Below are 25,973 nucleotides of genomic sequence, written 5' to 3' on the forward strand. Positions count from 1 at the left end.
GCCCCCCAGGTGGTCAGTGTGCATCATAGCGACTGGTTGCCCTGTCGTTCTGGTCATTCCGCCGTTTGGTCACTGGGCTTTTATATATATAGTTCAGACCATTTTAGCAATATTTCTTTAGGAAAAAATGTTCTCAATTTTTCTCTTAAGTCTCCATTTCAAGGAAATGGAAAGGATCATAATACATAGCTCTCTTGTACATCATATCAGATGTATAACATGCCAAATAAAATTCCGGATAGGTGCAGAGGGCTGGGAGTAGTGAAGATGCCATTGCACCTAAGAACAGATTCAGGCATTCATCAAAATGCAGGTACTGACAGAACTTTACCTTTTAATTGGTAGTATAAAAGCCAAAACCATATAAAAACTATATAAACATAGTGAAAAAGTAGTATAAAAACCAAAGTGTTTTCAAACACTCAAAAAATACACAATTTATAAAATGTGTATTTCTCATTATTATTCACAAATGGTATATATGTACATATTAAATTATGCATTCTAGCTATATAAATTTAGTAAAGGTAAAACTGTTTTAATGCACTTTGCAACATATAGTCAATTATCAAAATATATTTTGCACAAAAATTTTCTTCCCAATGATATTTAAAAAACAAATGGCTAAGAAGAGCCATAATTAGTATACATGACAAAAGTGATAGAATCATTAATAACATGGTACTGCTTGAAATTTTTATTTTTATTTTAAACAAAATGTTTTTATCTAACAGATACTAATAATTTTTTAAGATAAGTAAGAAATAGATGTATTACACATATGATAAAAAGCATTATCAGCATCTAAATAGTTTAATCTAGAAAATGTACAACTCGCAAATTTTGTAGCAAGATGTAATATATAAAACAACCCAATGTCATGATGCCTAAAGAATTCAGAAAGTCAGCAAAAAACTCAAATAATTTTTAGTTCTAATTAACAGCAAGACAACCAATTTGTTATTAGGTTGAATAACCCAGTATGCATTTCCCTCTCCCCAAGAAACAGGTGTAAAAAGTTGCAGTTTGAAAGTTACACAAAAAACTACTTACCCACACATTCCATGGTTTCATCTAACGGTGCAAAACCATCTGGGCATTCATCAAAGCAACGGCCTCTATGCAAATAAAAGCCTACTTTGCACTTGGTACAAAAGTCTTTGCTAAAGCAAGAATCACAGTTTTCTATTCTGCATCCTGAAAACAATTTTAAAAGAGAAAAAGAGAAAATTTCAGTCAAAGAGAAATGCACTCCTTTTACAAATAAAACTTTCACAAATTCATCGGTCAGTTCAATTGAAATTCTAGTGGTCAGAGCAATATGTGTTCAACTCCTTTGTTTCCTAATGCCATCTCATTCTAAATCACTCCTACCTCTTGCAACAGCTCACCACATCAATAAGCTTAGACACAACTCCAGCCCAAGGCCCTGGGCAGCCATGAGACCCTTCTGAAATTTTTGCAACTCCAAATGGGATGAAAAAGGATGTAAAAAAAAAAAAGAAAAAGAAAACACCCCCACTACAAATTGCATTGCTGCTGGGACTGAAATCTTCCCTGCTCTTCAAAGACATACAACGGAAAACATACAAAGGGGGATACTCTAATCAGGATCTTCTGCTTCTGGACAGTCAATTACAATTCTGTTTATGTTGGTCAGTGCTGGCATTTACTTTCATCAGAGGGTTCCTTAACTTGGAGGGGTAGTTCAGGTCATTAGAACGAAAAGAAAAAAACACGTAACAATGTGCCAAAGGCTTTATATGCATTTCCATAACAAGCCTACTGCCGAAACCGGTTTGGCTCAGTGGATAGAGCGTGGGCCTGCAGACTCAAGGGTCCCAGGTTCGATTCCGGTCAAGGGCATGTACCTTGGTTGCGGGCCCATCCCCAGAAGGGGGTGTGCAAGAGGCAGCTGATCGATGTTTCTCTCTCATCGATGTTTCTAACTCTCTATCCCTCTCCCTTTCTCTCTGTAAAAAATCAATAAAATATATTTTTTAAAAAAAAGAATCCTACAAGGAGGGCAGTGCTAGCCCTATTTTGCAAATAAAGAATCTGAGACTAAGAGAGATTAAGTCCTAAAGCTAGTAGTAGGTTCTGACAGGCCCCAAAACTGATTGCCTCCTACATCTGGGCTCCTTTTTCTGACCCGCTAACTGAATTTGGCGAGGAGCCGTTTGTGAAGCAATGCTTTCAGGCCTGCTCCCTGTGGACTTGAACCCCAGATCTGCCCTGACCAGCTCTGTGACTCCAGACAACTACACGCCTCCCTGAGCCGCTGTTTCCCTCTGTATAAAACAGAGACGTCACAAGGCTATTATGAGAACTTGTAATAATATAGGTAAATTGTCTGGCTCATAATCTGCACATAGAAGCAATAGTGGACTAGAAACATGTATTTTTCCACTAAACACACATTGCAACAAGGTGTAAAAAGAAGCAGAAATGTATCCTGTATTATAGGTCAGATTCCCGAATAGGCCAGTAACATCTGGGCCAGAAGATAGCGGGCTTGCATGGGGAAAAAGAAATATACTCTAAACTACTCTGCAGAAGAAAGGAGAGAAGGTTAACGGATTGGTTAATTGAAAGGTCAGGTTTTCAACAGATTATATTTTATTATTACTTGCAACAGATTTAATTGATGGTAATTAACAGCACGTAAAGCTCTATGAAAACTCCATGGCATTGCTTATATTCGTTTAACAAGCCTCAGAGTGCCAGTACTGTATTTAGAGCTTTCATGATTCAGCAAAGCTTTAAAATATATAGTTCCTGTAATCAAAGAAAAAAGAATGGAATAAAAAATAGTAACCAAAGCATGAACTCACTGAATATTAAAATTTTGAAAATTGAGAAAATAAAGCCAGAAAGTTGAATTAAAGGCTAAAATATATACGTGTGTGTGTGTGTGTGTGTGTGTGTGTGTGTATTTCATTAAAATAAATACAGTTTCTAGACCTAAAAAAGACAATGGTAACTCTTCACCTTTCAATATTGAGTCTAAACAGCTCTTCATGTATTAAATGACCACCATGAAGCAGTTAATTCAATTTCTAAAATGTTACCATATTTACAACTGGAAAACCAACTATGTGTGGGTGAAAGTCCATAGTCAAATTATAGTATTGCTCTTTTTGGGGAGGATGGTTGGACACAGGACACTTTATCACCCTATAAAAGGTTCATTTGTAGTCTTAAAAGCTGTAACGTATATTTTAACACAACAGTGGTCAATAGCTGGTCAGTAGCTTCTTAATCATGGTGAAAATACATGACCATCATGTCCACAAATTGCTAGTTTTCTTGCTACTTTTTTTTCCTTTTAAAGCAAGCAGCCCTTCCTGTTAGCAGAATTATTTCCCAAGAAATAATGATAAACATTCCAAAGATACAACAGAACTAAAGGATGAAAAAAGAACAAAGCATTTACATTTTTTTAAAAAAGGCTATACACTTCATAAATCAATTGTTATCTAGAAAGTCTGATTTTTCTTTAAAACATGACCTGCACCATTAAGCCTTTTGGCCAAAAAGTTATAACAATAAGCATTTGGACTTAATTTTACAAGGTCCTTTGCTGATCTTTATTGTTACCTGTAACTCCCTTTCCTCATTTTGTTCCGTGTTCCTAATACCAGTCCACAGAACGTGGAATTTCTGAAATACCTATCATTCTCTGTCAAGTCCCTTAGGATGTCTTCAGGCACAAATGCTGCTAGAAGAAAGCTTAACTGTTTGTCCTAAAATTTAAGTAGAACAAAAATCTGATGCATTCAAATTGTTGAATATGACAACCATGATAAAGCACGAGATGAATTAGAAGCAGTGACTGTAAACGTGAAGATCAATAGTTAAGTGAAGAAACCAAGTTGCAAGATATCTAGTGGATAATGTCATAAAACCATATGTGCATGGTGGGGTATGAATAGCTTGGAGAATTTAATTTGGGAAAGGGTGGTAGAATTTTGAAATATGTCAAAATTATATATCTCTGAATTATATGAATCTTTTATCATTGTAATACATTTAGTATTAAAGCAAACCAAAGTTATTGCAATATGCATTTGTGACCTACTTGAATTTACAGGATATAAAACTTTATTAGCATTCTAAAATAAATTCTTTTGATTTCAAGGTAAGAATGAATGAAGAATTATTAGCCCATCCCAAATTTTATTTTTAGATTTAGGTGCATGAAATTACACCCATTCTTTGATAATGCTGAACCTTGCTTTAGCCTTCAAATTACACAATCATTTGACCAACTCTCGACAGTATCCTTTGTTTTCATATAGTCAATGGCACGTTTCCTTCACTCCAATCATAAGGAAAAGAACTAAATTATTTTTTGTTCAGTGAAGCATTTACTAGTAAACAAAAGCTTTGACTGGTGTCAAGTCCCAACATCACCAGAGCTCCGCTGGCCTTCCTGGTCTCAGTCACTCTTTGCCACAACATAAACCCAACGCCCGCAGCCCGTACAGCCAGCGGCCTGAACCAACTGGACTCATCTATGCGCAGACACCTATGAACTGAAAGCTTTTCAAAGCGAGCAACTGCATAGACCACTACCCTGGAGATCTACATCTGGACATGCTTCCAGCCTGAAAACCCTTCCTCCCTGCTCCAGGCCCACCCACAACCCCCTGCCCTCTTCTGCCATTTCTCCGGAAACAACCCCTTCTGCTTTGGAGAAAACCACTATTTGTGGGGCTTCACAGCTCCCCTCACCCCAGCTACTCTGCCCAACACTGCTTAAGCTTGTTACCCTTAAGTAACTGGGATTTAAATCTACTCTAGTAACTAGTTCTTAACATAAAAGTTAAAACATTCTCATTATAAATAAAAATTCTAAACAACGCAGAAGGTTTCAAAGAGCCTACAGAAATACCCTTCCTTACTTTAATGGCATAGCGGGCCTGCTTCTCAGAAACAGCAACTGCATTGCATTTCAGAAAAATCTCTATGTCAACTTTATAAATAAATGAGTTTTAAAATACCAGTGGGATCATTTAATAGACTGATAAACCTTAGAAAATTTTATACTGTGTAAAAAAAACAGGTATATCAAAGTTTACCAAACATGGGTCCTTTCTATAAAAATCTGGGCTTTAAGTCCTCGCTCAGAAATATAAGACCCCTGGTTTAGCCAACTTACATGCTTCTAAATTACATGCCTCCTCAAAAATGCAATCCACGAAATGAGGACTGCCAATATCGGTTTGAGTAAAATTACTGTCCAAGTGAAACTGCCTCCAAATGCAGTCTGACGGGGCTGTCATTTGGCAAGAGGGGTTTACTCTGGCCAAGGGGGGGGGGGGGGGAATAGGCTGGGCACCCCTTCTCCTGTCCTCCCACAGTACCCATACAGGCTCCATTAGAACATTTTCAAATTATACTGTAGCACAGTTCAACAGTTCATTCCAAACACTCTCCAAAAACGTAGCACTGTGCCAGACCCTGAGAACATAAAATTATAATACCCACTCCCTGTCCTGGAGGTGCGAACGCCAAAGGCAGGCGGCCATGTGCACTTCCAGGGCCTGGCCACATGGCGCAGTCGTTACCCGCTGGCCACCTCAGAGGCAGGGAAGACGGAGTCACCTCTGTGCAGCCATTACTTTCCTGTATTTTGTTTTCAGTCTGTGAATTCCTTGTTTCTAACACAGAGCCGGGCACATGGTGGGGTTGCAATGCTTGCCAAGTGCACTCACGGGCATGCCACTTAAAAATGCAATTCCTTTACAGCATGTAAAGGCTCATTTGAATGCTTAGCTTGAGATTGCTTACACATGCACTTGTAGATATCTTGAAAAAGAAAGGTTGGTTGGTTGCCGTAAATCTTATTGGAGGAACAAACAGTGAAATACCTATTTAGAAATAGAGAACACCTAAATGGAAAGCAATTATAACGGAGAATGTCAACACTGAAGGGTGCCAGGCAATCTGCGCTATAGACGTTGGAACCTCCGCTGAGCAGGTGTTAGAAAGACAGAGGGAAGACAGAGATCTGGCCATGACCACCAGGCATAACGGGGCAATGGAGAAACGTCACACGCATGTGATGGACCCCGGGAAGAGAGGCTGGGATGAGCTGGAGGTTACGTGGAGGGGATGGTTACTTGGGCTTAGATTGCTGCAGGCAGGGAACTTCACTTCATAGGTAGTTTCAAGAAAAGGAAGTAAGACTATACGTTATTTGTACTTGGTGTGGTTTTCAGTGTTTCAGTAACAATAAAAGTGAAGTTAGGTTCAAGATTAGGGCTTGCTTTCACTATTGTAAAAATTCTTGAACCTGAGAGTAACATGGCAAAGATGGTACCCGGTTTGTTCCCTCACTTCAGCCAGTAAAAGCCATGAGGAGCCGGGCATCATGATGGGTAACTAAAGGCACAGGTGAAAAAGCACGCCAGCATCTTCAGGCCACTGAAGGGAACCGTCCCAGGCAGGCAATGAGATGACAACCTGACTGCTCTGAAGTGCGCACAGAGTGAGCTGGGGAGCCCTTGTTTTCGGAAAATCAAGCTTCCTGGAAGCAGGAAGAGAGTGATGGTAAGGAAAGGCGCCCAGAGCCCCAACACCCTAAGAGGAAACAGTCGTGGGGAAAGGAGTTCCATGAATCCGTAGAGCCCACAAGCTGAGTTGAGATGAAAACTGAGAGAAGCCACAGGTCCGCCATCATCCCCTCTGCCTGTGGTCCCACAGCACGGACGGTCTTGGCACACGGGCAGAGGTCGTTTTGTTTATCTTACCAGCAAGACCTAGATGACAAGAACCATCTCTCCACTGAGTATCGCAGCATGGCCAATCGTAGAAACAAAACACTAAAACCCTGACGTGAAAGCAGAGAAAAAGCAACCTCTGCTGAGCCCAGCTGTGAAGATCCACACCAAGGAAGCCCTTCCTGTTATTTCTTGGTCACAGGCTGTGGGCTGCAGGCTGCACTGGCACACCCTGGTCGCCTGGCCGCGGACTGCTCCCCAGCTGCCCTGTATTGTCAGACTACCAGCATCTCCATTCCGAATGAGGCCGACGCGGGCCCCCGCCGGGGGCATTTCGTCTTCAAGTGCAGTTACAAGAATCCAAGAGCACCAAGACCACCCCTGGAAAACTCTAGGCGGTTCTCTGCTCAGGGTGTACTAAAATCTGAACAGAAATGAAGGCGACAGGTTGTTCCAAAAGGCATATGAAATTAGACCTTGAGCAATTTTTTTCAGATGGAAAGTACTAGACTGTGCAACTTCACATGAGGTTTCGTAAAACTGTTTAAGTATTTTTAGGTTTCTCTAAAAACTTCAAATAATGCTGTTTAACATTCCTTCTCAAAACTCTCAATGATTTATAAATATACCAAAATACAGTTTTTAAGCTTTATGTTAACAAAATCATGTATTTCTAATATGTACTATGGCAGTAATCCCATTAGAGTTGGGACTGAGGAAAACTATGACCTAAAATCTAAAAAATTACATTCTTTGCAGTAATATGTAATAATTTTAATAAATAAAATGGAATTTTATACATATTAACTATATTATAATTATAATCATAATTAATATAATAGATTATGTATATATATAATATATTTGCTCAAAAAAAGGCATTATCTGTAGTAAATTATCTCTACCTTTGTTTTGGTCATGCAGCTAAACAAACTGACTACAATCATTTGTTGAATACCTGCATGGGAAGTCATCTACTTCAAACATTAGGAAGCAGGATTTAGGAAAACTGAGATATAAATGCAATTTTAGATCTCGGGGTAGAGACGGGGGTGGGGGAATTACATCCTCTGTGGGCCCTAATCTCATTACCACCAGATAGAAGGGAAAATGCCTGACCTACCTATATCAGATGAAGGTTCAGAGTATCAAAGATGAGAACAAAAGAATAGGTAAAAAGTGCCACCTAAATTGTGTATCACTCCCTAGAGCCCAGTAAGCCTACCCTTCCACAGATACCGTTTGAAATGTACAGGGCCCCTTTCTGAGCACAAGGAAGCTGTTCGGTTCCTAAAGTGCACAAAGGTGTTCTGTCGTGGCCATTAGGGCCGAGACCACAAGGATGGCAGATCCTGCCTTGGCGGTTACTTTCATCTCCAAATTGCAATTAGGTAAGATGAATGGACTCCATCCAGAAATTTACATATTATTTTTCAGATAGCTATTAAGTTCTATCTTATATGCCAAAAAGTGCCCTTTATTTCAACCTCTGAGGACATATATGCTGTCAAATGTATTTTTTTTTTCCTCCTGACTCATTTTAACTTAGCATTACAACAGTTCATTAAAATAAAAACCCAAAATTCAAATTTATGAAATATGTTGCTGGTAGCTTCATTGCAATATTTGAAATGTTTAAAAATGATAGCTTGCCCACCCACACACAGAAAAAAATCTGAAGAAATATTGAGGCTTGTGCAAAATTGTGTGGTCAAGTAATGAAGAACTATAAAAATGTTGGCTTCATTTCTCATGTATTCAAGTGGTGCATATTTGAAATCATTCTCAGAACAACCGAAATTAAAACTTGGACACATCTGCTGGGACTTCAAGAGTAGGTGTTTTAGAGGGGTGTTTTTTCTGCATTTAAAGGTTGTGAAAGAGGAGGACAGCTACCTCAAAACAAAGTAGGAAGGGAATGTGATAACAATAAAAATGGTTTTAAAATTACAAACCAAATTAATATCTCTTATCAGATGTTTAATCCCTGCCAGTAGCAGCTCTCTCGTCCCGGTTACTCCTTGTGCTTTTCCTTTTTTGGTGACTTCTCACCCTTTCACATTAGACGGAAGCAGAGCACTTTACTAAACCAGACTTGAGTCTTAGTCGCATTTTTGAAAACATTGAAAAAAGCAGAGCTCTCCAACTAAACGGAAAAGCACACGTAAGCTAATGTATGCCCTGCCCTCCACGCAACCTCCACCCAAAGAAAACAAAAGGAATCTCTTAATCCCTGCACACGCCGAACAGGCAAAAGCAGGAATCAGCCAACTCTTCCCGTAAAAGACCAGATAGTAAATATTTTAGGCTAGTGGGCCATAGGATCTCTGTCTCAATGGCTCTGCTCTGCTGTAGAACAAAAGCAGCGGCAGACAATGTATAGATGATTGTGTAGCTATTTCCGATAAAACTTTATGAACACTGAATTTTGACGTTAATATTATTTGTATGTGTTGCAAAATATTGTTCTTCCTTTGATTCCCCACCGCCCCCGGGGCCAGTTAAAAACATAAAATCTACTAATAAGCTCAAGGGCCCCACATAAATGGGGGGAGGGGGGGCAGGCCAGATTATGGCCACTAGTCTTGGTTTGCTGACCCCTAAACTAGAGGATGATTGATAAATGCATGAGGCACATTGGAGGGAAAACGAAAAAAAGACAAGGGTTTCATTCTGAAAACATGAAATGGTAGTATTTAAGCTTAGGGAGGCTTAGTGACTCTGCCATCTTTCAAAAGCCCAAACCCAGTCTTGTCATTTCCCTGCTTTCAAACCCTTCAATGGCTCCCTGTCACTTCCACATTCAGATCAAACCCTTGATTTTAAAACAGAAGATCCTTCTTGTTAGACACACCCATCCATTGCCTTAGCTTCACCTCCACGTGTGCCTTTCATCCTATCCACGCTAGTTTCCTCTGACCTCCCCACACCAAGATACTGTGACAACACTTCTTCTGTTATTGTGGTTACTATGTTCATCACCACGCACCCCCCCTCCCATTAAATGGGGGTCCCATACAGAAAACAGAGAATGTCTTCTGTTCTATATTCACGGGTCCATCACACAGGTGATGATCTATCTGCTGAATGACTAACGAATTTCATACTTAAATTTCTATCAGTTTAGAATAAACACTGGAAAAGAGTCCACCTTATGCATTTTAATGCAATTGCATGATTTTGCTACAAATAAAAATACTTTAGATTATGAAGAGCTCCATTTCCAGTTTAGGCACCAATTTATTATATACTACATTGAAGCTCTTATGTCTCATTTTTCGTCTCTAAGAAACAAAAACTATGCATATTCCTTAACTGTAAACTTAATAAAGATGAGAGTTGGAGGGAGAGACTGAACACTGCAGAAACTAGACCTAAAAAATCCATATAAAGTCACAAAGAGATCAATATTAAAGAGGTAACTGCCAACAGAAGATATGATATGAGAGTGAAACATTGATAGGCTGCCTCCTGCATGCACCCCGGCACATGCCCTGACTTGGAATCAAACCAGCAACCTTTAAGATCATGGGACAACACGCAACCAACAGAGCCACACCGGCTAGGGCTCTCTAGAGATTTTTTTTACAGACTCATGAGAGTTACTAGAACTAGAAGGCTATTATTCCACAGTGTGTTGGGTAATTTGTCTAAGCTCACAAAGCTAGTTACTGTCAGAGCTCAAATCAGAGCCCAAAGTTCCTTCCAACCCAGTGTTCTTTTAAAGATGTCATCTACCACAAACTGATTTCTCTGTTTGAAGATAAAATCTGTCTTAAATTTCTTAATAGGATTTAAAATACTTAAACTGACCATTCATTTAAGGGGAAAAAAATAGAGAAGCTGAGATTTGTCTAATACTAGGTTTGGAACTGTGCATAATAGTTTTGTCTATATCACATGGCTTGATTTTTAAAGAGCAGTATAATGCCCCCCCCCCCCCAAAGAATGTTCTATTAGAGTCTCAGACTTTGAGGCCACCCTGCTACTGGCTCATTGTGTGACTTTGAAGAATTATTTATTTTATAAACCTCAATATGCAAATTTCTTGGGGGCAGGAGTGGCAGGAACAGGGGAGGAGGGAGGAAGACAGGTAGAATAGAATCAATTAGGTCTCTTCCAGATATAGGTGCATAATTTTTTTTTATTAGTTTAAGGAAACGTCTACATGCCTGAAAGAGGACTTACAGGGTTGTGAAAACACACATACATGCACACACGTGCACACATGTGCACACACTCACACACAGGTTGAAAGGTAAAAGTGTTCATTAATTGAACTAAACATCCTCTCCTTTAAGAACTATTGGCAAGATGTTTTCTTTGGTACCTTCTGCAGCATGGCCTATAGGGCAAGGTCTCTTTCTAGAGAAGAAACTAGCTAAGAGAATGCCCTTTCTAAGTGTGCCCGCCCCTCAAAAAAGACAGATTCTAAAACTTATCCAATAATGTGGTTTTTGTAATTTTTTCTCCAAGAGCATCAGGGTGGTATCGTTAAAGAAACAGGAATCTGAGAAAAACTGCATCCCCTTCTTAGCTTTGGGTCATACTGTGTGTCCTTGGGTAGGTTCCTGAATGGTTCTAAGCTCGTCTTCTCGATAGTAAAATGTTAATGTTTACCAATATCACATAGGGTTATTAAGCGAGTTTTGGAATGGCCATTTCCACCTGGAATTTGAGTTTGAGGAGAAGGGCTGGTCTGGAACAGCAAATAGCAGTAATTTCTAGAGGCATTCGTAGAAAGCACAGAATGTTAGCGCAATGACCTCACAGCCCCCCCTAGGTTTTACAGATGAGTTTTTACTGGTGCTCAGAGAATATGAGATGCACTCATCGTCAAAGAGTAAGTTAGGAAACCCAACTGATCTGTAGCCCAGAGTCAGCCATGTAAGGAACCATGAAAAGATCTCTCTGCATGAGTTGGGTTTTTGTTTATTTTTGCTTTTTTAAAAGTGTGTTACTTCCTAAGCTTTCTATAAGAAATATGCATAACAATTTCCAAAATTAAGTTTTTCCAAATAAATTAGTTTATCAATGAATGAGAAATAAAAAATGGAGAAAAATCACCTAATATACAGTATCAGAGACCACACACACACACACTATGCCTCTGTTTGTACCAAGAAGCCAACCTCAGCCAACATTTCATTGAGTAAGTCTTCCTTTGGAAGAAAGATACTGCTTTACAATTGGGATCTTACTCTAGCGATTGGGAAACAGATGAGCAAGTCTCTCTGTATAGGATTTTTTGAGGGCTACTGTTGATTGAAGGATAATTTTCTTCTCTACTGTTGAGAAATGATCTCTTAAGAAAACAAAAAGTGGATATGATTTCAGATTCTCAGTCTGTGACAGCTTTCCCAATTTAAATCTGTCTCCTCCTCTGAATACAAATAACAATGCAATATATGCAAAGTGTCTGTGAAAAAAAGTGCAAATCATTAGCATGAAAGAACCAGGGTCATCCCAAGTCATAGACTGAGAAAGCAGAAATAGTCTTCCCCTTCCACTTGGCCTCACAGGAGTCTTGTCAACCAGCACTTCTTGCTTGTACCAGACGAGTAAAGATCTCCTCCAGGTCAGTAACTGCAACATTGGTTGCACTCACTTATAATAAGGACAACTCTGGAAAACCCAGTCTCACACACAGATACCTTTTCAAGGCTGATTTACAGTCACTGTTCCCTCTCCATTTCTGAAAAAACATCACTATAGCCAATCTGTGCCCGTTAACCCCTACACGGGAGCATCTCTCTAAGGAAGACCCTATGATACACTGTGAGTATTGTTGAGTGACCGTCCGCACTAGTTTGCCCAGACTGTTCTGTTTTACACCCTATGTCCCTGCATACGTTTAAGAGCAGCACCTTGCACTCCCTAATGTGAGTGACACATTAGATGGTCACCCTATCATCCACACACAGTATGTAAAATGCTAGACCTAGAACTTGAGATAAATTTCAGGAGCTATTTGCATTCTTGCCTCATCTTCCTTGTGCACTAAAAGTCTAAAATAAAAAACCACACAGAATATTCGTGGACTCAAATCCTCCTAAAGTGGTCTAAAGCCATCTAAGTAGGAATCTGTTTAATGATGAACCCATCCTCCTATGAAGTTCAAAAACTATAAAAGACAACTAGGTAGCCCAAATCATACAGCATAAGGATAAGGTAATTCTTTGCAAAAATTAGCCAGTCTAGCCCTCGCCGTTTTGCTCAGTGGATAGAGCGCCAGCCTGCAAACCAAAAAGGTCTTAGTTCCATTCAAGGGCACGTGCCTGGGTTGTAGGATACTCCCTGGCCTGAGCCCTGGTCAGGGCACATGCAAGAGGCAACCAATGTGTTTCTCACACATCAATATTTCTCTCTTTCCCTCTCTCTTCCATTCTCTATAAGAAATCAATGGAAAAATATCCTCAGATGAGGATAAAAAACAAAACAAAACAAAAAACTAGCCAGTCTATTGATACTTGTTGGGAGTTATGCCTCCTCTAGTTATTAATCTAAAACAATTTCATGAAATGGAAGTAGATGCAAATTTTCTCTAAGCCTATATATTTCTATCTGTGCTGATGGCAAAATGATTCACCCAGTCACCTTAGCCAGAAACCGTAGGATCCAATTTAATTCTCTCTCTTCACTCTGCCAAATTAGTTACTAAGTCCCATTGACTATTTTTATTTCATTTTTTAATTGAATTTATTGGGGTGACATAGGTTTGCAAAACCACACAGGTTTCAAGGGTAAAACTCAATAAAACATCATCTTCACACTGTATTGTGTGCCCCTCTCTCCAAGCAAAATCTCTTTCTGTCCCCATATTCTCCCACTTTGCCCACCTCCACCTACTTGACCCCCTTTCTCTCTGGCTATCACCACTCTGTTGTTTGTGTCTTCATGTGATATTCATGTTTTTTTGCTTAATCTCTTCACCCTCTTTCACCCAGCCCTCAAACCCTCCTCTCCTCTGACAGTTGTCAGTCTGTTCCTTGTGTCCATACCTCTGTTTCTATTTTGTTCGTCAGTTTATTTTGTTCATTATATTCCATATATAAGTGAGATCATAAGGTATTTGTCTCTCTCTGACTGGCTTATTTCAGTTAGCATAATTATCTCCAGGTTCATCCACGCTGTTGCAAAAGGTAAAATTTCCTTTATTTTTTATGGCCAAGTAGTATTCCATTGACTATTTTTAAAGTCTCTGGAATTCATTACCCACAAACCTTTCATCAGAACACTATTTCCAATTCTTGATTATTAAAGTACCCTTCCTCTACTTTCTATTCTTCTCCAATTCATTCATCTCCCTCACTTCTGCCACAATTATCTTAAATAAAACAATTTCTTTAGTCCACTGCCTGCTCAGAACCCTCAGAAAATATCCAGATCTCTTCTCATGGTACTCAAGGCCTTTATCAATTGCACTCAAACTCCACTTTCCATCCCCAATTCCAACCACACTTCCCATTAAGCACACACTATTCAATGGTTCTCATCCAAAGATGGTACTGCTTCCCTAGGTGTCTGGAAATGTTTGGGGACATTTTTGCTTGTCACAGTGATTTGAGGGCACACAAGACATTTAATGAGCAGGGGCTAAGGACAAAAAAAGGTCCAGCAATGTAGGACAAGATGCCTTACCAAAATGCCAAACGCATTATTTTTACACGTGTGGTTCCTTCTTCCTAGAATCTATTTAACCTCCCCTCCACTAGTTCTGCCTCTGTCCAAAATAATATTGTAGTTGGATGATACAATTCAAACTCTCTTCTTATCCAAAGAGCTCAACTGATTTAATAGTCATATACACCGTGTGTTAATGGGAGATAATTAAATCACTCCCAGAGCACATTGGCTGCCTGCTGATTAGCACAGTGTATTAAATTATGATCAAACTTCTTACCCACCTTCCATTTCACTCCATGTTCCCCTTTTCCTTATCCGCTCTATTCCCTAGAATTTGAACTCCTTTAAGAAATGGATGTTCCTTTGACATCTCATTAGTTTGTAAACCCTAATTTCTACTGTTTTTATAGTATTCTATGAATGATTTTTGGATTAAAAGATGAAACACTGCACTGCATTCCCATCTATGTATGTTAAAATGCCATTTCTTAATAAGCTTTTTTGGGGGGGTAGCTGTTAAAGTTAGAATACTTTGAAGTAAATGAAATATTTTAGTTATATCTTTTATCAGTAATACTGATTTACAGAACTTCAAAGTGAATGTATTAAATTAACATTAGACTAAATAAGGTATTACAAACTCAGGCAAAAGAGGGAAAATAAGCTACAAATACTGTGGGGTAAACTAGGGAAAACGTTCCCAGTTAAAAAAAGGTCTTTTTGTTTCTTTTCTTTTTTTTTTTTTAAGTGCTGCATAAGCCTTACAAAGATCTGCCTAATCAGCTTATGTATTGAGATGACTGTTATAAAAAAAAATTACTTAATCTTTAAAAAGTGTGTGCTATATACTTCACCACAAAAGATATATTTAAAGTGTTCTTACCTCACCCCACTCAATTTTTTAAATTTGAAGTTTACATTTTTTTCTTTAATACTTACATAATAAAGATATATCCTTGTTGTAGTAAAAAAATTCAACTTAACCCCCCTACGTTGCATAAACAGTAAAAGAGGGTAGACAAAAGTCAACTGCTCACGTGCACATCTGTTCATATCTGGAGCTCGGTGTCCGTAGTAGCCTGATGGGCAGGAATGCAGGCACTCTCCATACTGGCGCATGCCTTCTCTTCGAAGGAAGAAGAACAACTTCTGTTGACATCGGCTGCACCCATTGTCCTTTGAACAAGACAAGCAACCTTTGCAAGTGGGATTTGATACATAACTAGCTGTAAGAAAAAAAAAAAAACAGAAAGCATGTTTAAATGTAAATTGGATGAGGCTGGTCAATACGATATGCTGTGTAGACAAGTATCTCTTGTTCTTTTATTTTCATCGCATAGAAAATCCAAACAAAATAGCCTCTGCCACCCCCAAGAAAAATGATTAATGCACAGCCAACGTTAGAAACAGAGAAGAAACTCAGAGTCAGAGTTGAGGCCAGAAGCTCAAAGGGACTGGCTTGTGGAGATGTTAGACCAGACAGAGGTAGACCTCATGGCAAGGTCCTGAGTCCAGACCAAGAAATGTGCACGTAAAGAGCTGGGGATGTGAGGGCTGTTTGTCCATGAAACAAGTCCTAGAAGCTCCCACTCCAATTGGCCAGAGAAGAAGATTCCAACCCTGGATTAGGGGCATTAAGAGGGTGAGCAGAAAAGAGAGAAAATGTAACCCCATGAGAAATAAGTACCCACATCTGCAAGACATCCAAGAGTGGGCTCCAAGCCTAAATTATCGATGTAGTACGGAGCACCTAAGTCAAAAGGTTAACATATAAACTTGTCCAAATCTAGTAAAACCCACCAAAAAAGAAAGAAATCTGAAACTATGTTAAATTTTTTACAATCCTGAGACCTGGGGCTTTCATGGAAAACCACCTTAACAAAATGAACAAGTCACACACACAGGCAAACCGCTGTGAGGAAGAGTCATCAGTCTCGGTGAGAGAGAGATTTCACACCTAAAGAGTCAGAGGAGGTAGGCTAGGCCTGCAGGTCTGTGGCGAGCCGCGGCCATGGGTTTCTCTTCCGCGGGATGGGGTTTGTGAAAGTTCTCAAGAATAAGGCCTACTTCAATGACACCAAGTGAAATTCAGAAGATGACGAGAGGGTAAAACTGATTACTATGCCCAGAAACATTTGCCAATCCAGGATAAAAGTAAGTACAACACACCTAAATACAGGATGATAGTTCATGTAACAAACAGAGATATCATTTGTCAGATTGCTTATGCTCGTATAGAAGGACATATGATAGTTTGTGCAGCTTATGCTCATGAACTCCCAAAGTCTGGTGTGAAGTTTGGCCTGACAAATTATGCTGCAGCATATTATACTGGCCTGCTGCTGGCCCGCAGGCTTCTCAATAGGTTTGGCATAGACAAGATCTATGAAGGCCAGGTGGAGGTGACTGGAGATGAATACAACGTGGAAAGCATTGATGGTCAACCTGGTGCCTTCACCTGCTATTTGGATGCAGGGCTTGCCAGAGCCTCTACTGGAAATGAAGTTTTTGGGGCCCTGAAGGGAGCTGTGGATGGAGGCCTACCTATCCCTCACAGTACCCAACGATTCCCTGGTCATGATTCAGAAAGCAAGGAATTCAATGCGGAAGTACATTGGAAGCACATCATGGGTCAGAATGTTGCAGATTATATGCATTATCTAATGGAAGAAGATGAAGATGCTTACAAGAAACAGTTCTCTCAATACATAAAGAACAACGTAACCCCAGGCATGATGGAGGAGATGTGTAAGAAAGTTTATGCTGCTATACGAGAGAATCCAGTCTATAAGAAGAAACCTAAGAAAGAAGTTAAATAGAAGAGGTGGAACCGTCCCAAAATGTCTCTTGCCCAGAAGAAAGATCGGGTAGCTCAGAATAAAGCAAGCCTCCTCAAAGCTCAGGAACGGGCTGCTGAGAGCTAATAAACCAAATCACAATTTTCTATGAAGATTTTCCAGAGACAATAAACTTATAAGGCAAACAGAAAAAAATCAGAAATAACAGAACAATCTAAAAAGGACTTTTAAATGAGTATCTTTAGGATATTTGAAGAGATAAAATAAGGAACAGAAATCACAGAAGAATATCATTAAAGTAATTTGCGAAAATTAGAAAGCGATGAAAATTCTAAAGCTGACCGATTAAATGGTAAACTAGAAGAGAGGGAGCTAACTGGAAAACAGGTTTAAAGAACTGAAGCACAAAACAAAATAAAGGCGAAAATGTAAAAAGGGTGAGATGCATGAAAGAAAAAAATGGTAAAGCTCCAAAACATGATTAGGTATTGCAAAATCAAATAAAGAGAATGAGTAAGACATAATATTCAAAATGATCATGGCTAATTAGTTTTCAGAATTAAAGAAATACATGAATTCTTCAATGATAAAATCAGAGTCCTGAGCAGATCAGCAAACACAAGTTGGCATCTGAACATAGCCTATTTATAATTAAAGGAGGAAATCAAACCAGAGGGAACAGTAGATCACCTAGAAACGAATAAAAATTTGACTTTTAGCAAACTCCTCATTAGAAACAATGTTAGGTAGATAGTGGAATCTTATCTTAAACAGGCTGGGGAAAAAATTCTCAAACTATAATTCTATAAGCAGTTAAATGATATTGGACGAATGAGGTCAAAATAAAGGCAAAGAACTTATTTATCAGAAAAGCTCACTAAATGAATAAACTGTATATATTGGGGAAAATAAAATGGAACCCAGAAGGAAGTAGATTGTAATAATCAATAGTGATCAAACCATTTGAGAAAAATGGTGGTGTACCTATAAAAGTATCAATTTCAAAAACAATGATTAAGCCTCAGGGTTTAAAAATAATACATATTTTATATTCAACATCAATAGCATGGAAGACTTGAGGGAAGCCAAAGTTGAAGCACTCAAAGTTTCTGTTATTATGAGTCAGGAAGACCAATATAAATTAAACTTTGTTAGATTAAAACTCCAAATAGCAACTACAAAAAGAGTAATGCATAACTTATAAACCAGGGATGGCTACAGACAGATATAATAAATGTATAAAAAATGAGTAGGAAGTAATAATCCAAATGTCTGTGAACATTTGATAAATCATGGTGTCCTATATAATAAAAGTCCAGTGACCATAACGGTGTAACGACTGGAATGACTGCTTGACCAGTCACTATGAAGTGCATTGACCACCTTTTGGTCCCTCCCCACCGCCTGCAGGCTCCAATCACAGCATGATGAACGGGGAACCACAGAGAAACGGGTGGGTGGCAGCGGGGCAGGACTGGGGACTGGCAAGTGGGAGGAAGATGGTCCTGATCGCAGGCTAGGCCTACGGACCCTACCCGCACATGATTTCACGCGCTGGGCCTCTAGTCTATATATATAAAAGCCCAGCGACAGAATGGTGGAATGACCAGAACAACCAGTCGACCAGTCTCTATGAAATGCTCTGACCACCAGGGGGCAGACGCTCAACACAGGAGCTGCCCCTGGTGGTCAGTGCACTCCCACAGTGGGAGCGCCACTTGGCTGACTGGGATGAGAGGTGCTCCCAAAGTGGGCCAATCCCTGCAGGCCACGACCCCCACCAGTGCACGAATCCATGCACCAGATCTCTAGTATTCTTAATATGAATTTTAATGATATAAAGGATTAAACTATCAGTACAGCCACAAACATAAATGAAATTCATATGCATTTTGTGGAGCAAAAGAAGCCAGACCAAAAGGAAAAATAAGTGTCTATTCTAATAATTCTATTTATATTGATATCAAGGGCCCATAAAGCTAATCTATGGTGAGTAATGCCTTTGAGGATTGGGGACTAACTGGAAAGGGCTATGGTGGGATTTTTGGTAGGTATATTAGTTTGCTAAAGCTACCTTCACATATGACCACAATGTGTGTCTTCAACAACAGGAATTTATTCTCTCAGTCCTGTTGACTGGAAGTCTGAAATCAAGGTGTCAGCAGGACCAGATTCCTCCAAGGGCCCCAGGAAAGGAGTCCTTGCCTCTTCTGGTGGCCCCAGGTGTTCCTTGGCTTGTGGAAGCATCACTCCAGTCTCTGCCTCTATCTTCACATGCGCCTTCCCTACATAACTCTATGTATCCTTTCCTGTTTCTCACCCGGACCCAGTATGATCTCATACTCATCCTTACCTTCACTATATTTGCAAAGCCACTGTCCTCAAATAAGGGCACATTCTGAGGTTCCAGGTGGATGTGAATTAAGGGCTGGGGGTTAGTGGGGGACTATTTAACCCACTGCAGGAGGTAATGGAAATGTTCTAATCTTGATTAGCTATTGGTTAAACAAACATATATGCAGGATGGGGCAAAAGTAGGTAAATGAAAAAAACAGTTTATTCTTGTATTATTATTTATTCATTATTGTATTATTTCTCATATAAAGAACTTTAAACCTACTTTTGCCCCATCCTATATTTGCAAAACTCATCAAACTGTGCACTTAAGACCTATGCATTTTTATAAATAATGTGTATAATTTGTAAGTAAATTATAATACAATATATTATATACAACAACTTCAAGGATGATGTAGTTACTTATAACCTCATCACATTTGAAGATTCATAAACTATATTGAATGCTCACCTATTCTTTATTTTTATGTTGTTTTTAAAACACACACAAAAAAAGAAGAAAAAAAAACATCAGAAATGTCCTATTGGAGGGATTATGTGGATAGTACTAAGTAAATGTAGAAATAGCATCTGAAAATTGATATAAGAGCTTTAGGAAGTTCACTACACCTAGTAACTGAAAAAGAAACAAAATATGTTTCTAGTCCTGATATAAAATTCAGAAATGATACAATTTGAAATCCCAGTATAATTTCTAAAATGTGAAAAATTTACATAATTTTAGTTATTACTATACCAAGCAAGGTCATAAATATAACAAGATATATAATGTCACAGTGACTTCATTTTATTGGGTTAACTACAAAAGAAAGACATAAGAGAAGGAATAGAAAACTCATCCATTATTGAAATTTTTAGCTTTGAGACTACATCCTATTTGCTCTACATATAATCTTTATTAAAAAATATCAAGCAATAAGTATTCATACTAGCAGCAATACAACAAAATACACTGCATACCACACACTTCCTTTACTTATAAGGATTCAACATCCAATCTACCTACAGCTACTTGTAGCAAATCCATATAGATTTCAGTTTCATAAGATGCTCTCCCCCTTTTGACCTTGATTTGGCCTTATAGCCTCTCTTCCAGGGAAATCCCAAAACCAGGGCTTAGTCTACCTCCCAGGGAAGGGATCAATGAAAGCACTCAGGATCAGGATAAGGACCATTTATATATATATACATTCAGAGAGAGAGAGAGAGAGAGAGAGAGAGAGTTAGTTTTGTTTTAGAATCTATTTTATTAACAACTTTCAAATATACTGTACAGCAGTGTTAACTATAGTCATCACATTATATATTAATTACATCCCAAGTACTTATATTATAACTAGAAGTTTGTATATTTTGACCATCTTCATCCAATTCTCCCATCTTGTTATTTACTTCTAATATTATTCCAATAAAATACATTTTTAATTTTTAAAAATTTTATTGAAAAACTATACTTTTCAATTACAGTTTACAGTCAATATTATTATTTTTTTAAATATCTGTATTGATTTCAGGGAGGAAGGGAGAGGAAAAGAGAGATAGAAACATCAATGATGAGCGAGAATCATTGATCAGAGGCCCCCTGCACGCCCCCTACTGGGGATTGAGCCCACAACCCGGGCATGTGCCCTGATGGGGAATTGAACCATGACCTCCAGTTTCATAGGTCAACACTCAACCACTGAGCCACGCCAGCCAGGCCATTCAATACTATTTTGTATTAGTTTCAAGTATACAGCGTAGTGATTAAACAATCATACGTTACAAAGTGCTCCCCCCAATATTTCAAATACCCACCTGAGGGACAGGCAAGGGAGGAAAATAAGGACAGAAAGTGAGTTTGCTGAGGCGATGGCACTCGATGCAGTGTGCGGATGATGTCTTATTGAGCTGTACAATTGAAACCTGTATGGTTTTGTGAACCAACATCACCCCAATAAACTCAATTGAAAAAAAGATCTTGAATTGGCCACTCAGATCTACTTCTTCCCATCTTTTCCAAAATGTTCTATAACCTGTTCAACTGCTTTTCTCTGCATATTGAATCTATTTCATGGACATTCTCTTGCTTGCAAACCTACTTACCCTTCCCAAATTATTTCTCATTTACTGCCTTATTTTTAAAATCTGTCATAGTGGAGGAAGAAATAATCTATTCAGATGAAAACTCGCCTCCTCGGCAATAATTCTTAATAAAATTTGGCAAACTTTCCAGATAACCCTTTATATTATGCGTGCATATATATGTAATGTGTAATTTGTATTTTTTCATAACTGTGATCAGACTTTACATAACTTGCTCAATTTCAGTTAAGTTGTGAATATCTTTTCATAGTGATGAACCAGATCAATATCACTCTGATAGTGTTTTAAAGCATCGGTTTTATCTGCCGCCTCTACTTACCACTAGCATCCATCAATTATCCCAAACACTGCATTTCCAAAGACCACAACCACTTTCCTAATCCTCAGTAAGACCCCATTCTCAGTTCCTGGTTCTCACAACCCTGGTAGCTTGAGTCACTGCTGAAAGTTTCCTTCCTCCTCTAGCTTTCATGATAATGTCTCCTTCTCAAGACTTAATTCCAGCCCTCATTCTTATGAGTTCACTAGTCTCATAACGCAGGCCCTTATTATTTTTCTCACTTAGATCTACTTAGGGCAACCCAACCCCTACCCACCTCTCTCTACTACACTCTACACTCTATTGTTGGGTCCATTTTCTGCTTTTATACTTATTTAAGGGTTTCTGTTACACCTTACTCTGAGATAATTATGGTCTGTTTATAGAGCATTTTCAACTATCTGAAAATAAACCTTTACTATTTACAATTTCTCCAGCTGCCTTCTGAAAAGGTTTTATTCTAATATTGCTATTGGTGTTCTGAGCAGGAGGTAAGGAGTGAGCATGTAAGTTTCAAAAACTGGGATACAGCTCAACTTCTCTGCGTAAGAAAGGGGTAAGATTGGGGAGAGGAATGGGTAGGTGCAGAACGCTGAGTGAGAGGAACAGAACTGGGAATATCCAGTCGCTGAATGATGGATGAAATGGCTTTGACAGAGGAGGTGGTGACTGGGGAGAGCCCAACTCATTGTAATTTTCAAGGTTGTGTAAGAACAGAGCCCACCTCAAGCACAAAGACCCTGTGGCATGGTATTTGGAGAAGTAATTTATGACTCTTTTGTGAAAGAGAACGCCTTTACCGTAGGAACATGTCTAGGAGGAGTTTGCTGGCTGCTTTCTGGTCTTCAGTTACACTACCGATTTGAAGAGGCAATATCAAGGTTACCCAAATCCCAAACTTCGCTTCATAAGTAAAGAGAGGCTTTGGAAGATCTACATACATAGCAGCAGGCTTACGAAGGTTCTCTGGATCACAGTCATCACGATCTAAAGCTGAAGCTGTACTTACTTTCAGTTCAGAAGTTAACCCAAGAGCCCTTTATCACCATAAATCCCACTCCATAGGAGAACAGAGAATTACAGAACCAGGAGAATCAACACAAATGAAAGGCTTTCTGTTCTGTTTTGTTCTGTTTTTATGTATCAGATGCCAACTTTCATCTTGATCACAAAGCTTTCAGTCAACAAATTGTTCTTCACATTTTTTAAAGGTATTCTTAAATCATTAAAAGCATTGCTTTATTTACTTGAACCTTGACTGGCTTAGTGAAAACGAATTAGGGAATACTTACCTGAGTCTCTATCTTAGATATCTTTATAAACCCTACAGATGTGGAATTCTCTTAAACAGTCCTGACGTGAGCCACACCCAACCTAAGTGCTCTCTCTTCCTCTCCCCCAATCTTCTTTAGTCATTAACAGTGCTCCTCAGTGCTGAAGGGCAGTATTTGCAATTTGAAGCTTCATGCTCCAAACCTCAAATAGACATTTTAGTTTAACTAACCATGCCCAGTGTCTAGTACCCTAGTAGCCTCCTTGCTGTAAATCAATAACTTAACAATTTAACAAAAACTTCTTCATCTGTAATATGGTGACTACACCAATCTCTGTAATCTAAAGTCAGGCAAGAATAGACCTTTAAACATGACCAAGGTAATTTATTTTGCCAGGATCGTAATAAGTCAAATAGCTCTGCCTATTGCTTTGAGATTTAATTCAAGTGTGCAGGTGAATAAACAGATCTTAATTCCCAGCTCGGATGACATGTTTATTTGCTCTCTCTGTAAGCTTCAACTTTTCCTACCCTAAAGCCTGCTGAGACCCAGAGCCTCATCATTCCAACCAAAACACTGTTCTAAAACTAGACCCACCCAAAATCCTAAAGATGAAATATATCGCTCAAAACATGAAAAATCCTCAAAATGATGTTAGTGGTATTAACACAAATCCACGCATATTTCCAAAGGAATGTGTGGATATAGAAAACAAGACAAATCACGAGGCAGAAACCAGGTGACAATACCTGTGTCTCTAACAAGAGCATCAAGAGAGAAACATGACATTAGTAGAACTTTTTACTTTTGATTCCTCTTAAATTGCAAAGTAAGTTTTGTTTTTTTATGAATCTAGGTATTTTAAGTTTGATCCTTTGTTAAATCAAATTCAGTTATCCCATAGAGCATTCCGTGTAGGTGTTGAATGCCCATCTGTTTCTAATATAATCCTAACACTTTTTAAAAGTGCTCCCCTGTTTCTGGAGTTAGCCCTGGCCAAGCAAGAAGAAATCTAAATTCCTTCTCAGTGAAGGCATCCATTCCTGACAAAAGGCACAGGTTTCTCATTTTGAAAATAATGGGACTGAACAATGGGCAGTTGGCATCTTAGCCATACTCCATATTTGCTTGTTAGATATCGTTACAAGTTCAACAGATTTTTAAAAATTAATAATCACTATGAACTTAACTGATCAAGCTTATCATAAAATTGCTAATGTTTGTCTCTGCCCAATTCCAAATTCAAGACCTATAATTAAAGACAAGAACCCTATCTCTGGCACCAATAATAGGAACTTGCATGTTGGATCTTATGCACATCAAGATGGGCATAGATCCTCCCACTAGAGCTTGGCAACATTGGGGTAAAAATACAGTCCTGTAACCATGTGTACCACCACGCTCAAACTCAACTAAGCAATCAAGGCCATGAATTAAGCCACACAAGATTTGACCAAAATGAGAAATGCCTATCTTAGGACATTTTCCTTAGTTTCATATTAAATTATAAGTATTTATAGAAACTATCACCATAAAACATGTATTCTGATCTTTGATACTGACAACAAATTTTAACATCCTAGATGTTCACCATCATGCCCTAGACAGAAAATAAATGTTAAAATTAACAATGTTAATAAACAGAGATACATTTCTACATGTCCATTAAAGTTTTAGAGGACTAAATTAACATGAATTTTATCCAGAAAAAATGTTGAGCATAATAAGGACAAATGTACCAAAAACTCCAAAATTATAGAACTTTTATAATTAAACCATTTTTTTCTCAATCTCTTTTTATCTTTTGTCATAAATTCTTCAATAGATAATACTTTAAGATAAAAAGCTTACAAAACTAACCTCCAAGTACTAGCTTTGAAAAATCCATTATTGTGGTGAAGGCCTAGGGGGTGGAGGGGGTTGGATGGAGAGGGCTAATGGGGGGAAAAGGGGTACTTTCAACAATAAAGATAAGTTTTAAAAAGAAAAATCCATTATTAATTGGTTGTTTGAAAATGTTATTATTTAATTAATAATACCATTTCATGCACCTAAAATACGTTAAGTAGGAATGAAAATATCTGGGATATCCTTACCTCTAGATGTATTCCTTGAGAAAAATAATATTTCTAAAAAGTTATAAGTCCCTCAAAATATGGAAATCATCTGTAGAGATTGATAACAGGATTAAAGATAACAGGATTAAAGGTCTTTAATAGGATGATTTTGCTTCTCCTATGAAAACTCAAATTAAGCTACTAGGAGATTTTAAAATATGAAGAAAGAGAGTTAATAAAGTCACAGATTTATTTTTTAACACATTAAGTGCTACTATCTTCTAAAACAAAACATGTGCAATAGTAAAAAAAGAAGTATGGAAGGACCTGGAGAGTATTATGCTAAGCGAAATAAGCCAGTCAGAGAAAGACAAGTATGACATGCTCTCACTCATATGTGGAATCTAATGAACAAAATAAACTATTGAGCCCTTGCGAAAAAAAGATGGCGACCGGCAGGAAGGTAGGGAGAGAGAGAGTGTGAGTGAGGAACCCATAGAGGAGAGTGTAGATGTGTGTGGTGTGTGTGTGTGTATGAGATAGGGTCAGTTAGATTCTGCAGGTCTTCCAAGGGACTCCCGAACAGGGCAGCCTTAGACGGCGGAGCCCCGCGCACAAAGCAGACACTTCTCGGCGGCTGGTGCGGACGCAGAGACCACGCCATCTTGAGAAACAGAGCTGCCTGAGACTCGGATCCTGGCTTCTGACACAAACCAGGACCCTGCAGC

At 38.6% G+C, this 25,973-nt stretch overlaps 1 protein-coding gene and 1 pseudogene across 3 annotated transcripts in view; one reads left to right on the top strand and one right to left on the bottom strand.

Annotated features, from left to right (window-relative positions):
• The window catches only part of RSPO2 (R-spondin 2), a 153,310-nt gene that overhangs the window by 55,957 nt on the left and 71,380 nt on the right, over positions 1–25,973 (bottom strand). For both annotated transcript variants that reach the window (XM_079796600.1, XM_079796599.1), the window contains exons 3-4: positions 15,392–15,580; positions 1,054–1,197 (exon numbers count right to left, since the gene is read on the bottom strand). In XM_079796600.1, the coding sequence (XP_079652726.1) occupies positions 1,054–1,197; positions 15,392–15,580 (333 nt within the window). The remainder of the gene's footprint in view (positions 1–1,053; positions 1,198–15,391; positions 15,581–25,973) is intronic.
• Positions 16,386–17,297, top strand: LOC307114296 (large ribosomal subunit protein uL18-like; annotated as a pseudogene). The gene has a single exon. The product of its transcript is annotated as a large ribosomal subunit protein uL18-like (transcript).

Source organism: Cnephaeus nilssonii (genome assembly GCF_951640355.1).
Source record: "Cnephaeus nilssonii genome assembly, chromosome: 18".
NCBI lineage: Eukaryota > Metazoa > Chordata > Mammalia > Chiroptera > Vespertilionidae > Cnephaeus > Cnephaeus nilssonii.